Raw genomic sequence first — 14,931 nt, forward strand, 5'->3', positions numbered from 1 at the left:
CCTGTCCTACCCAGCCTCAATCAGGGAGCAGTCATGTCCACCTAGGGATCTTGTAGGAGATACACCCATCCATGCCCCTAAAGGTATTACCTGAGACACATTATATAATCAAATCACCAGTGGAGATCTATACATCTACATCCCTATAGACCTGAATCCTAACCATAGACCTTAAAGCAGCCCTCTGACTAGATTCAGTCCCACTTAGCTGCAGTCCAGAGCGAGTCCTGCCCAGCCAGAGACCCAGGAGGAGCTACATAAACACATACCTGATAACAAGCCCACCACCTCTGCACCCAACTTCAGACCCTGAAGTGGACTGTTGTCCCAGCTCCAGCCCTACTAATCAAGGTCTTGAAGGCAGCCCTTTCCACCTCAAGACTAGGAGGCAGAATCCACACCCACCCAAGCCCTGGTAATAAGCCCACCAACATGGACGTTATAGCAGACCCAGCAGCAGACACATGACCTAGCCCCAACTCCACTCAACTGCAATCCCAGAGTCAGTATCGTCAGTGCATGGACCTGATAGGAGGTCTTTACCTTGCAAAACTAGTGGTTAAAAACAGGAAGAGGTGGAGTTCCCATCACGGTGCAGCAGAAACAAATTTGACTAGGAACCATGAGGTTGCTAGTTCGATCCCTGGCCTTGCTCAGTGGGTTAAGGATCCAGCGTTGTTGTGAGCTGTGGTGTAGGTCACAGACGCAGCTTGGATCTAGCATTGCTGTGGCTCTGGCGTAGGTCAGCAGCAACAGCTCCAATTAGACCCCTAGCCTGGAAACTTCCATATACCACAGGTGCGGCCCTCAAAAGACAAAAAAACTAAACTAAACTAAAAGCAGGAAGAGGTGTTTGCTCCTTCAAATGCACAGACACCAACACAAAGAATACAAAGAATTAAGCAAACAAACATGTCACTGCCAAAGGAAACTAATAAAGGTCTAGTAACTTACCCCAAAGAAATGGAGATCTATATGAATCATGATAATGAATTCAAAATAATCATATTAAAGAAGCTCAATGAGAACCAAGAAAACACAAGTAGACAAAATGAAATCAAGAAAATTATATATGGACAAAATGAGGAAATAGAAACCATAAAAAAGAAGAAACAGAAAGCCTGGACATTTGCAAAGGCACAGTTTTGTATATGGAATCAATGGGTACCCGCTGTATAGAACAGGGAACTCTACTGAATGTTCTGTAATAATCTATGTGGGAACAGATATGTGTATGTTTATGGCTGAATCACTTTGCTGTACAGCAGAAATTAATACAACATTGTAAATCAACTGTACTTAAATAAAATTAAATAAAAAAGAAATCTTGGAGCTGCAGAATATATTGACTGAACTGAAAAGAAAAACTTAGTAGAGAGCTTCAGTGGAAGACTTGATCAGGCAGAATAATGAATCAGCAAACTCAAAGCTAGATCATTGGAAAATAACCAATTAAAGGAACAAGAGGAAAAAATGTGAAGCATACAGGACATTTGGGATGCCATCAAATGAAATAATATATGCATTATAGGAGATCTAGAAGAAGAAAGAGGAGAAGACAAGAAATCATATTTAAAGAAACAATGGCTGAAAACTTCCTAAATCATGGGAGGAATATGGAAAGTCTCCGAAAGGTATTACCTGAGACACATTATATAATCAAAAAATCAAAAGTCAAAGTCAAAGAGAAAACTTTTAGAACAAGAGAAAAGCAACTGCTCACATACAAGGGAACCCTAATAAGGCTATCAGTTTCTTAGCAGGAAACTTGCAGACCTAGAGGAAGTAGCATGATATATTCAAGTATCGAAAGAAAAAACTGCCAACTAAGAGTACTCTACCAGGCAAAGTTGTTCTCCAGAAATGAAGGAGGGAAAAAGACATTACCTGACAAACAAAAGCAGAGAGAATTCATTACCAGTAATATTGCAAGAAATACTAAAGGGATTTCTTCAGGATAAAACAAAAGGATGCTAAGTAACAGTGTAAAAACTGGGAAAGCACAACCCTTGAACAGCATGGGTTTGAACTGTCTGTGAGAGTCTGCTTATAGACAGATTTTTCTTCACTAAATATGTAATACACAACTAAACAATTCATAGTTGGTTGAATCTGTAGAACTGTCAATGTGGAGGACTGACTGTAAATGTAGAGGTGGGTTTTTGACTACATGCAAGGTTGCTTCCTAACCCCCTTATTGTTACAGGTCAGCTATATAAAATGCACTGGTAAAGGTCAATGTATAATCAAATTCAGAATACTCTCAATACTGTAAAAGTGGAGGTAAATCACTTTTAACCCTGGTGTGAAGTTGAGAGATAAGAGAATTTAAAATAACTAAAGCTACAAGAATTTGTTACTACATACACAGTATAAAAAAATGTAAAGTGTGACATCAAAACATAATACATGGAGGGTAGAGAAAAGTAAAAGTGTCACATACTTTTTGTATGTCATTGAAGTTAGGCAGTTGTCACTTTAAAATAGACCATTAAAACTCTCAGAGGTTTTATGTAAGTAAGCCCCATGGTAAACACAAAGAAAAAACCCCTTGTAGATACTCAAGGTAAAGAGAAAAGAATCAAAGCATATCACTAATGAAAATCATCAAGTCACAAAGGAAAACAGCAAGAGAGGAAGAAAGAAACTACAAAAAGGTCAGAAAACAGTAAGCAAAATGACAGTAGTAAATCCTTATCTATAAATAATTACTTTAAATGTAGTTCAGTGGATATTGAAAAAAATAAGATCCAACAACATGGTGCCTACAAGAAAACCCTTTCAACTTTAAGGACACACATAGACAAAATAAAGGAGTGGGAAAAAATTTCAGTCAAAACCTATTACAAGAGACAAGGAACATTGCTAGATAATTATTTTTTTTAAATCAGTTCAACAAGAGGAAATAAACATCAGGACACTTAAATATATAAAGTAAATGTTAACAGAACTGAGGGGAGAAATAGACACCCATGTAGTAATAGTATGGAACTTCATTACGCCATTTTCAATCATTGATAGATCATTCAGAAAGAAAATCAAAAAGGAAATAATTTCTATACTACAAAGAAAAGCTCGGATTACATACTACTTGCAAATGAATTGAACTCTTATGCTGTAGTGATTTTTTTGAAGTTTAATCCTCTATCAAAAGTGGCAATTTTGAGAATATTTAATAACTGTCCCCATCATCCTATAATAGGGGCTTGCTTTCATAGTAGCAAAAAATTTACATAAAATAAGGAATAAGTAACATAAATCATATTTCATCTAGAAAAATAAAATTTTGAGACAAAAATCTAAGGTTTCCAAGAGTGGAAAAAGTTTTTCAACCTTAATTATCCAGCATTATGCTTAATCATTGTACATTTTCACAGGAAATTTTACCTTCCATCTTCCATCATATCATTCCTGTCACCCTTCATCCAAACAAAACACTAGTTAAAAGCAAGGAACTAATATTTTAATCTTTTATACTTCTTTAAAAATAAATATTTTTATCTCTCTCTCCTAGTGCACATAAACAGTCTTCTCCTTTCCCATGTACCAAATATATGGTATAAATTATCCTTCTCCTGTCATAGACAATAGAAGGTTTGGAAACTGTTAAATCACATGGCTCTTAGCTCTTTACTAAGTCACACTGTAGCTTGAAATAGCCTTTGATAAGGACAAGGCTGGGGAGAGCCCCACTAAGGCCAGGAGAAGAGAGGAGCCAAATCTACCTGGATACTGATGACCCACTTTGGTTTTTCATTAATATTTTTAGGATGTGATTGGTGTAACAGTTGTATTGGGCCAAGTCCTGTTGATTTGAGGAATTATCGGAAGGACCTTCTACTTCTCACAATTTGGGACCTAGACACCTAACAGTAGAAAATACCTTAGCCTTAAGTCAATATAGATCCTTTTTGCTAGTTATTCATTAGGCATACATTGTAAAATTTAAAAACTGTTTCTAATGTCAAGCCCTTATGTGCTGTAATTTTCTATTGTGAAATATGTGAGGTTTGGTTAGGAAGAGCTTTGATGATCTGAGGGTATCTGTAGAGTGCTTTACATAATATTTATTGGGTTTACAGATTGCATAGTTAAATGAATGTGATTATTTTTTTCTTCTGGTTTTGTTGAAATATCACTGGCACACAGCACAGTGTCAATTTAAGGTGTACAACATAATGATTTGACTTACATACATCATGAAATGATTACTACAGTAAGTTTGGTGGACATCCATCATCATATAGATACAGAATTAAAGAAAAAGATAAGAACTCTTAGAATTTACTTTGTGATAAGAACTCTTGGGATTTACTCTCAATAACTTTCGTCTATAACATACAGCAGTGTTAACTGTCATGGTGTATATTATATCCCTAGTATTTATAACTGAAGTTGGTACCTTTCTACCACGTTCATCCAATTCCCCCTTGACTCATCCCTTGCCTTTTATAAGCACATATCTGATCTCTGTTTCTATGAGTTTGTTTGTTTCTAAAATATAATTGACCTAGAATGCTAAATTAGTTCCTATTATGCAAAATAGTGATTTACTATTTCTGTACATTTCAAAGTGATCACCACCATAAGTCTAGTGATGATCTGTCACCATACAAAGATATTACCTATTATTTGACTGTATTCCCCATGGTATATTTCATCTCTGTGACTATCTGTTTTGCAGCTAGAAGGTTTTACCTCTTATACTCCCACACCTGTTTCCCTCCTACCCCCAACCCCATCCCCTCTGACAACCACCTCTTTGTCTCTGTATCTATGACTCTACTTCTGTTTTGTTATGTTTGATTGGTTTATGTTTTAGATTCCACATATAAGTGAAATCATATGGTATTTGCCTTTGTCTGTCTGACTTATTTCACTTAGCATAATATCCTCTAGGTCCATTCATGTTGTCATAAGTGAGAAAATTTCATTCTTGTGGCTGAGTTGTATTCCATTTTATATATATGCACACACTACATATTCTTTAGTCATTCCTCTATTGATAGGCTCTTAGGTTGCTTCTGTGTCTCAGCTATTGTAAGTAATGCCGTAATGAACATAGGGGTGCATATGTCTTTTCCTTTTTTTCTTTTTTGTCTTTTTCTACGGCCACACCCATTGCATATGCAGGTTCCCAGGCTAGGGGTCCAATTGGAGCTGTAGCCGCCAGCCTACACCAGAGCCACAGCAATGCCATATCTGAGCCACATCTGCAACCTACACCACAGCTCATGGCAATGCCAGATTCTTAACCCACTGAGCAAGGCCAGGGATCAAACCCACACCTCGTAGTTCCTAGTCGGATTTGTTAACCACTGAGCCATGATGGGAACTCCGCATATGTCTTTTCTAATTAGTTTTTATTTTCTTTGGATAAGTACACAGGAGTGGAATTGCTGGATCATATGGTAGATTTATTTTTAATTTTTGGAGGAATCGCCATACTGTTTTTCTTAGTGTCTGTACCAGTTTACATTCCCACCCACAGGGCATGAGGGTTCCCTTTTCATCACATCCTCATGAACACTTGTTATTTGTTGTCTTTTTGTTAATAGTCTGTCTGACAGGTGTGAAATGTCTCATTGTGCTTTTGATTTTAATTTCTCTGGTGATTAGTGATGCTGAACCTCTTTTCCTGTGTTGGCCATCTGTATGTGGTCTTTAGAAAAATGTCTATTCAGGTCCTCTGCACATTTTTTTTTTTTTGGTTTTTTAGGGCCACACCCATGGCATGTGGAAGTTCCAGGCTAGGAATCAAATGGGAGCTGCAGATGCCAGCCTATACCACAGCCACGGCAACATGGGATCTGAGCTGCGTCTGTGACCTACACCACAGCTCACTGCAATGCCAGATTCCCGACCCACTGAGTGAGGCTGGGGATCAAGCCTGCACCCTCATGGATACTAGGCAGATTTGTTTCCGCTGTGCTGCAACAGGAACTCCCCTCTGCCCATTTTTAAATCAGATTGTTTTTTCTGATGTTGAATTGTATGAGTTCTTTGTATATTTTGGATATTAACCCCTTATCAGATATACCATTAGCACGTACCTTCTTCCATTCAGTAGGTGACCTTTGCATTTTGTTGATAGTTTCCTTCACTGTGCAAAAGCTTTTTAGTTTAATGTAGTCCCATTTGTTTATTTTTGCTTTTGTTTCACTTATCTGAGGAGACATTTTCAAAAAGATACTCTGAATTGAAGACCAGTGTCAAAGAGCATACTTCCCATGTTTTCTTCCAGAAGTTTATGTTTCAGGTCTTACGTTGAAGTCTTTAATCCATTTTGAATTAATTATTGTACATAGCATGAGCATGTAGTCCAGTTTTATTCTTTTGCATGTAGCTCTCCAGACTTGCCAACACTATTGAAGAGGCTGTCTTCTATCCATTGTATATTCTTGACTCCTTTGTCATAGATTAATTGCCCACATAAGTGTGGATTCTTTCTGCTAGTTTGCTGTTAGTGTATGGAAACTGAACAGATTTCTGTATATTAATTCTGAACCCTACAACTTTACTGAATTTATTGATGAACTTAGTAGTTTTCTGATGGCACCTTTAGGATTTTCTATGTACAGTATTATGTTGTCTACAGTGACAGTTTTACTACTTCCTTTCCAATTTGGATTCCTTTTATTCCTTTTCCTGATTGTCTGATTGCTATGGCTAGAGGTTCCAATACTATACTGAATAAAAGTGGCAAGAGTGGGAATCTTTCCTTTATTCCTGAAATGCTTTCAGCCTTTCATTGTTGAATATGACATTATCATATGAGTTTATCATATGCGGCCTTTATTATGTTGAGGTAGCTTCTCTCTTTGACCACAGGAAGTGTTTTTTTATCATAAATGGATGTTGAATTTTGTCAAAAATTTTTTTCATATATGTTGAGATGATCATGTGATTTTTATTCTTTAATTTGTTAGTGTGGTGTAGCACAATGATTGATTTGCAAATATTGGACCATTCTTGCATCCCACTTGATCATGGTGTGTGGTCCTTTTAATGTATTGTTGGATTCACTTTGCTAATATTTTTTGACGATTTTTGCACTATGTTTATTAGTGATATTGGCCTTGCAGTTTTCTTTTTTCATGATATATTTGTCTGCTTTTGGTGATGCAGACGAAGGTGATGGTGCCATCATATAATGAGCTTGGAAGTGTTCTTTCCTCCACATTTTTTGGAATAGTGTGAGAAGGATAGGTGTTAATGCTTCAATAAATATTTGGTAGAATTCACCTTGGAAGCTGCCTGGTCCTGTACTTTTGTTTATTAAAAGATTTTCTTTTTACAGATTCAGTTTCTTTACTGGCAATTGGTCTGTGTGTATTTTCTATTTCATCCAAATTCAGTATAGTGAGATTGTCCATTTCTTCTAGGTTGTCCATTATTTTTATTTATAACTGTTTGTAGTAATCTCTTATGATCCTTTGTACATATGTGGTGTTATATAATTCTTTTCATTTCTGATTTCATTGATTTGGGTCCTCTCTTTTCTCTTGATAAGTCTGACTAAAAGTTTATCAATTTTATTTACTTTTTCCAAAAGAAAACTCTTAGTTTTATCGATCTTTTATTTTGTTTTTTGTTTGTTATTATTTTTTAATAGTTATTTCCCCAATACAGTTTTTTTTTCTACTGTACAGCATGGTGACCCAGTTACACATACATGTACACATTCTGTTTCCATCATAAGTGACTAGACATAGTTCCCAGTGCTACACAGCAGGATCTCATTGCTAATCCATTCCAAAGGCAATAGTTTGTATCTATTAACCCCAAGCTCCCTAACCACCCCACTCCCTCCCCCTACCCCTTGGCAACCACAAGGCTGTTTTCCAAGTCCATGATTTTATTTTCTGTGGAAAGGTTCATTTGTGTCTTATATTAGATTCCAGATTTAAGTGATATCATATGGTATTTGTCTTTGTCTTTCTGACTTACTTCACTTAGTATGAGAGTCTTTAGTTCCATCCATGTTGCTGCAAATGGCATTATGTTATTTTTTTATGGCTGAGTAGTATTTCATTGTGTTTATATACCACTTCTTCCTAATCCAATCGTCTGTCAATGGACATTTGGATTGTTTCCATGTCTTGGCTATTGTGAATAGAGCTGCAGTGAACATGCAGGTTTGTGTGTCTTTTTAAGGAAAGTTTTGTCCAGATTTATGCCCAAGAATGGGAATGCTGGGTCATATGGTAGTTCTATGTTTAGATTTCTAAGGTATCTCCATACTGTTCTCCATAGTGGTTGTACCAGTTTACATTCCCACCAACCATGCAGGAGGGTTCCCTTTTCTCCACATCCCCTCCAGCATTTGTTATTTGTGGACTTATTAATGATGGCCATTCTGACTGGTGTGAGGTGGTATCTTGTGTTAGTTTTGATTTGCATTTCTCTAATAATCAGGGATGTTGAGCATTTTTTCATGTGCTTGTTAGCCATCTGTACGTCTTCCTTGGAGAAGTGTCTAGTCAGATTTTTTGCCCATTTTTAAATTGGGTCGTGGGCTTTTTTGCTGTTGAGTTGTATAAGTTGCTTGTGTAGTGTAGAGATTAAGCCCTTGTCCGTTGCATCATTTGAAACTATTTTGTCCCATTCTGTAAGTTGTCTTTTTGGTTTCTTTTTGGTTTCCTTTGCTGTGCAAAAGCTTTTCCGTTTGATGAGGTCCCATGGGTTTATTTTTGCTCTTATTTCTGTTGCTTTGGGAGACTGACCTGAGAAAACATTCATAAGGTTGATGTCAGAGAATGTTTTGCTTATGTTCTCTTCAAGGAGTTTGATGGTGTCTTGTCGTATATTTAAGTCTTTCAGCCATTTTGAGTTTATTTTTGTGCATGGTGTGAGGGTGTGTTCTAGTTTCATTGCTTTGCATGCAACTGCCCAGGTTTCCCAGCAATGCTTGCTGAATAGACTTTCTTTTTCCCATTTTATGTTCTTGCCTCCCTTGTCAAAGATTAATTGACCATAGGTGTCAGGGTTTATTTCCGGATTCTCTATTCTGTTGCATTCATCTGTATGTCTGTTTTGGTACCAGTACCACACTATATTGATGACTGTGGCTTTGTAGTATTGCCTGAAGTCTAGGAGAGAGATTCCTCCTGCTTGGTTTTTGTTCCTCAGCATTGCTTTGGCAGTTCTGGGTCTTTTGTGGTTCCATAGAAATGTTTGGATTGTTTGTTCTAGTTCTGTGAAAAATGTCCTGGGTAATTTGATAGGGATGGCATTGAATCTGTAGATTGCTATGGGTAGTATGGCTATTTTTACAATATTAATTATTCCAACGCAGGAACATGGAATATCTTTCCATTTCTTTACATCTTTAATTTCCTAGATTAATGTTTTATAGTTCTCAGCATATAAGTCCTTTACTTCCTTGGTCAGGTGTATTCCCAGGTGATTTTTTGCAGTGCAGTTTTACAAGGTATTGTATTTTTGTATTCCTTTTCTAATATTTCATTGTTAGTATACAGAAATGTGACTGATTTCTGAATGTTAATCTTATACCCTGCTACTTTGCTGAATTTGTTGATCAGTTCAAGTAGTTTTGGGGTTGAGTCCTTAGGGTTTTCTATATATAGTATCATATCATCTGCATACAGTGAGAGTTTTACCTCTTCTCTTCCTATTTGGATGCCTTTTATTTCTTTTCTTTGTCTCATTGCTGTGGCTAGGACTCCCAATACTATGTTGAATAGCAGTGGTGAGAGTGGGCATCCTTGTCTTGTTCTAGATTTTAGTGGGAAGGCTTTCAGCTTTTCTCCATTTAGTATTATATTTGCTGTGGGTTTGTCATAAATGCCTTTGATTAAGTTAAGTTATATTCCCTCTATACCCACTTTGGTAAGAGTTTTGATCATGAGTGGATGTTGGACTTTGTCAAATGCTTTCTCTGCATCTATTAGGATGATCATGTGGTTTTTGACTTTTTTTTGTTAATGTGGTGTATGATGTTGATTTATTTGCATATGTAGAACCATCCTTGTGCACCTGAGATGTATGTGGTGTATGATCTTTTTTATATGTTGTTGGACTCAGATCTTTTATTTTGTATTTTTAGTCTCTGTTTTATTTATTTCTGCTCTGATCTCTGTGATTTCTTTCATTCTTCTAACTTTTGGTTTTGTTTGTTCTTTTTATAGTCCTTTTAGGTGTAAGGGTAGGTTGTATTTGAGATTTTTTTAAGGTAGGCTTGTATCATTATAAATTTCCATCTTAGAATTTTTTTGCTACTTCCCATAGATTTAGGATCACTATATTTTCATTTGGCTCCAAGTATTTTTTTATTTCCTCTGATTTCTTCATTGATCCATTTTTTGTGTGTGTAGTAATGTATTGTCTAGCTGTGGTATGCTTATGTTTTTTTTGCAGTTTTTTTTTTCTTGTATATGATTTCTAGTCCTGGCATTGTGGTTGGAAAAGATGCTTGATATGATTTCAGTCTTCTTAAATTTATTTAGACTTGTATTGTTGCCTAGCATACAATCTAAAGACTCATGTACTCTTGAAAAGAATATGTATTCTGATGCTTTTGGATGAAATGTAAAATGTGTGTATATATATATATATATATACACACACACACATTTATACATATATATACACACATACACATTTAAATTTATATAAACTATAAAATATATGTATTTTATATATACACATATATACACATACACACATTTAAATTTATACAAGGTAAAATAGGAGTTTCCATCGTGATGCCACAGAATCAAATCCGACTAGGGACCATGAGGTTGTGGGTTCAATCCCCTGCCTCCATCAGTGGGTTAAGGATCCAGCATTGCTGTGAGCTATGGTGTAGGCTGCAGATGTGATTTGGATCCTGCATTGCTGTGCCTGTGACATAGGCTTGCGGCTACAGCTCCAATTTGACCCCTAGCCTGGGAACCTCCATATGCCACAGGTACAGCCCTAAAAAGCAAAAAATAAAAATAAAATCTATATAGTTATATAAAGTCATCTGTGTAGTGTAAGGAAGGCTGGTGTTTCCTTATTGATTTTTTTGTCTGGATGTTCTGTCCATTGATGTCAGTGGGGTGTTAAAGTCCCCTGCTATTATTGTGTTACTTTATGTCTGTTAATAACTTGCTTAAAGCATTTAGGTGTCCTGTGTTGTATGCATATATGTTTACAATTGTTATGTGTTTTCCATGAATCGATCCCTCAATTATTACATATTATCTTTTTCTCTTGTAACGGTCTTTCTTTTGAAATCTATATTGTCTCATATAAGTGTTGTACCCCAATTTTCCTTTCCATTTATGTAAAATACCTTTTTCCATCCCTTCACTTTCAGTCTGTGTGGCTTTATATCTGAATTATTATTTTTATTATCAAATTTATGTTTCCCGATCTTTTAAATGTCTTCTAGAACTTTTGGTTTACTGAGTTCTCCTATTGTTTGTAAGTCTCTGAAAAAATAGCTCCATAATGAGTTTTGATAAAGTTTTTTCATGATTAAAATAAATTTCCAATAACATTCATGAATTTGAATGTGATCCCTGAAATATATCACATGACTAAAAGTAGAAGAATATCATTGGACACTCTACATATTTAGCCTGAAGTCCTAGTATAGTTAAGAATAACCCCTCCTAGGCCTTTTATTTAGGATGACAACCGTAATCCCACTGTTGAACACTAAGAAGGTATGAACCTCCCCATGGAACACTGACCTCAGAAGGGCTGAAAAATTTTGGTGCTACATAATCTCTCACATTCTTCTTGAAAATGATTTTCATATGTTGTCATAATGTTTATGAATATAAAGATTATATATTGAACTGAAAAACACCTGGTAATGTGAAACATATGAAGAAGAAAATGATTTAGGTTAGAGTTTATTTTCTCTAACCCCTACACTTATGTTCAACTTAGTATGTTCATCAATCAAATGTAGCTGTTAGACAAAGCCTCTGTTCATGCTCTGGTATTCTGCACTGAAGCAACACATCAAATAAAGAGGATCGATACAGTTTCTTCAGAATTGACAATTATAGTATCATGAAATCAGCCAATGCAGATGAAATGGTAAATCTGGAGTTCCCATCGTGGCGCAGCAGACATGAATCTGACTAGGAACCATGAGGTTGCAGGTTTGATCCCTGGCCTCGCTCAGTGGGTTAAGGATCTGGCCGGCGTTACCGTGAGCTGTAGCATAGGTCGCAAACACAGCTCTGATCTGGTGTTGCTGTGGCTGTGGGGGCGACCCTAAAAAAAGACAAAAAAAGACAAAAGAAAGAAATGGTAAATCTGATAAGAAACAAATTGAGTTTGTCAAAGTTGTTTAGACCTAACTTAAGGTAAATCTCTTGATCACCCTTGCTCTCAGTTTTCCCATCTGTGAAATTAGAAATTTAGAGGATGCCTAAGGTCCCTTCCAGCTCACAAGTTCCATCTTAATAATAGGTAATATACTTATTTTTTAGTTAAAAATGGTCCAGCAAGGTATAGAAAGCTAGAGTTTCCTCAGTGTCTCACCCTGCTTGGCCATTGGTGTAGCTGTAAGTTTCAGCTTGATCTCTTATTTCTTCATATGCTGGCACATGGACATCGGTAGACCTTTTGGGAGAGGGTGAGTAAAACTTTATTTGTAAACTTCTCTTTTGAGAGACTACTTTATCTTAAATAACTGTCCTTACATTGATCATTTGGAGCCTGGTATATCTTTTGTCCTTTGCTTTTCTCCTCTTCCATTTGCTGTCTCTGGTGCAACATAGATTCTCTGGCTGCAATTTCCTCTGTTCCCTCTGAGGCACAGATTTCAGATCCATTTGCACCAGAACCTGCTCCTCCTACTACAACTGCTGAAACTGCCACTGCTTCAGCTTCTGCCTCAACTACTACAACTGTTACTGCTGTCACGGCCGACGTGGATCTCTTTGGAGGTTAGTCAGCCACATCACTATCCCTTTATTTCCCTTCCAGGATTGCTAACATTACCATAGAGTTAAGGGGTGTAATTTTTTTTTACATTCTATAACAGCAAGGCAGAGTGTTTAAGTACTTTTTAAATGTTTATTCATACATATTTATTTTCGCTCAATTTGTCAACTTCACATTCACTTAATTTTAGTGGTTTTACAGCAGAGGTGCAATGCTTTGGAACTATTTGATTTTCTCTTCTTTGCAAAGTTAAGATTTAAGGTGCTATTGGAACTCCTGTCCTATATATGCTTCAGCCCTGCAGTATCTGTGTGTCATACCCAGGTCCTATCATATTTAGAATTGGCTTTGGGGATTTTTTTTTAGATTTGAACTAGCTGAGAGTACAAAAATATTAAGGGAATATGGGAGGGGAAGTCCTGGCCTAAGTTACTTCTTAAGATTTAGGACAAAAAATCATCTAAGAATAGTTCAGATGTAGAGGTCTCTGAAAAGAGTTTAAGGATATGCTCATTTTTGCAACTTTAAACGTGGTTCTATCCAAGCAAAAACTTGAATTATCTTTGGCTTTGGAACTTTGAGGCATCATTTGGGTCAGCACTTGCGATGCTGATTGAAAACAGGTTTAGATCAGACTTTGAAATGATTGTCTGAAAGCATTTTCTCCATGCAAATGTAAATTCTGACATAGAGTGGATTTACAGCTGTAGGCTTCAGTCAGATATCCTAGACTCTGCCAATATCATATGCCTGGACCTGATAAATCATCAGAAAGCAGTTCATTTACATCTTCCCATCTGAGTGATACTAAGTCCAAACCTGAAGAAGTGCTCATTTCAAATGCATACATCAAATGCTGTTATAGTCATCATAGTTTTGTGTTTCTTCATTAAAATATAACATCTGTCCTGGGGGCATTTTGAGAATATGCTAAAGAAATTGGCAGAGGCAGACAATGAGGGGCAGGGGCCAGAAAGATTTGGTGGGATCTGATGGAGATAAAAGATTCCCCTGGGAACATACACTTACCTGCTGTCACAAAGTACTGTGATGCATGCCATGCCCCAATCTCCAAAGTTGGCCAACATTGTTTAAGATAAAGAATGTAGAATGTATAGCTTGACACAGCATTGTTGCCCCTGTTTCATGCAAGGAGTTTGCTGCTGCCTTGCTGCACTGACCCTTTATATTAAAAAAAAAAAAAAAAGTGGGGGAAGGGATTCGCAAACTCTTGAATCATTTATTATAGTCACCTGCCAAAGAAAGTTAGTTTTTCAGTTATGCTTTGTAGCTTTTGTGACCAGAAATTAAAGTATTAGCTTAAATTTATAAAATCAGGAGTTCCCTGGTAGCCCAGTGGGTTAAGGATACACCATTGTCACCACTGTGGCTTAGGTCACTGCTATGGCTCAGGTTCGATCCCTGGCCCCAGAACTTCTGCTTGCCATGAGTGCAGCCATAAATACATAAATGTATAAAATCAATTTCATCACCCTCTCCTCCCCTCCCCCATTATTGGTCTTCAGAATGAATGGTTTCTCAAAGGCTTATGTTAGCAGAAAAATTCAAAGTATGGACAGAATGGATCACAGTTTTGTATGTAAACATTTCTTTACCTTTAACTATTTAGATTTTTGTTTTTCATTCTGCTTTAAGGAGCTTAATTGCCTTTAAGAAATCAATCAATTGCATTTTGCTTCTCTCATGGTTCTCTACAGCCTAAGATATTTCTTTGAAATAGTCTTTGTGCCATTATGCTGTTTGTGTTGATCTTTTATTACTGCTTTGACAACATTCATCAAGCAGAAGAAACTGTATGTTTGGAAATATTTTCATGATGTCATTCTTTCTACCCTGAAATACAAATTGAAAAGGTCAGTACTGGAGGAAATCATATAACTTAATGCCAAAGAATGGGGGCTATCCTTGAATTTCACCGATATCTTTTCTAGTCATCTGGCTGGAGGCTGAGTAAAGATGAATACATCTGTAAATCTCATCACAGTTATTTTTGCT

General features: G+C 36.6%; 1 protein-coding gene across 1 annotated transcript in view; it reads left to right on the top strand.

The window, feature by feature from the left end:
• The window catches only part of SNAP91 (synaptosome associated protein 91), a 156,409-nt gene that overhangs the window by 101,180 nt on the left and 40,298 nt on the right, over positions 1–14,931 (top strand). The window contains exons 14-15 of the mRNA XM_047763139.1: positions 12,590–12,604; positions 12,750–12,917. Of these exons, the coding sequence (XP_047619095.1) occupies positions 12,590–12,604; positions 12,750–12,917 (183 nt within the window). The remainder of the gene's footprint in view (positions 1–12,589; positions 12,605–12,749; positions 12,918–14,931) is intronic.

Source organism: Phacochoerus africanus, chromosome 2 (genome assembly GCF_016906955.1).
Source record: "Phacochoerus africanus isolate WHEZ1 chromosome 2, ROS_Pafr_v1, whole genome shotgun sequence".
In the NCBI taxonomy this organism is placed as follows: Eukaryota; Metazoa; Chordata; class Mammalia; order Artiodactyla; family Suidae; genus Phacochoerus; species Phacochoerus africanus.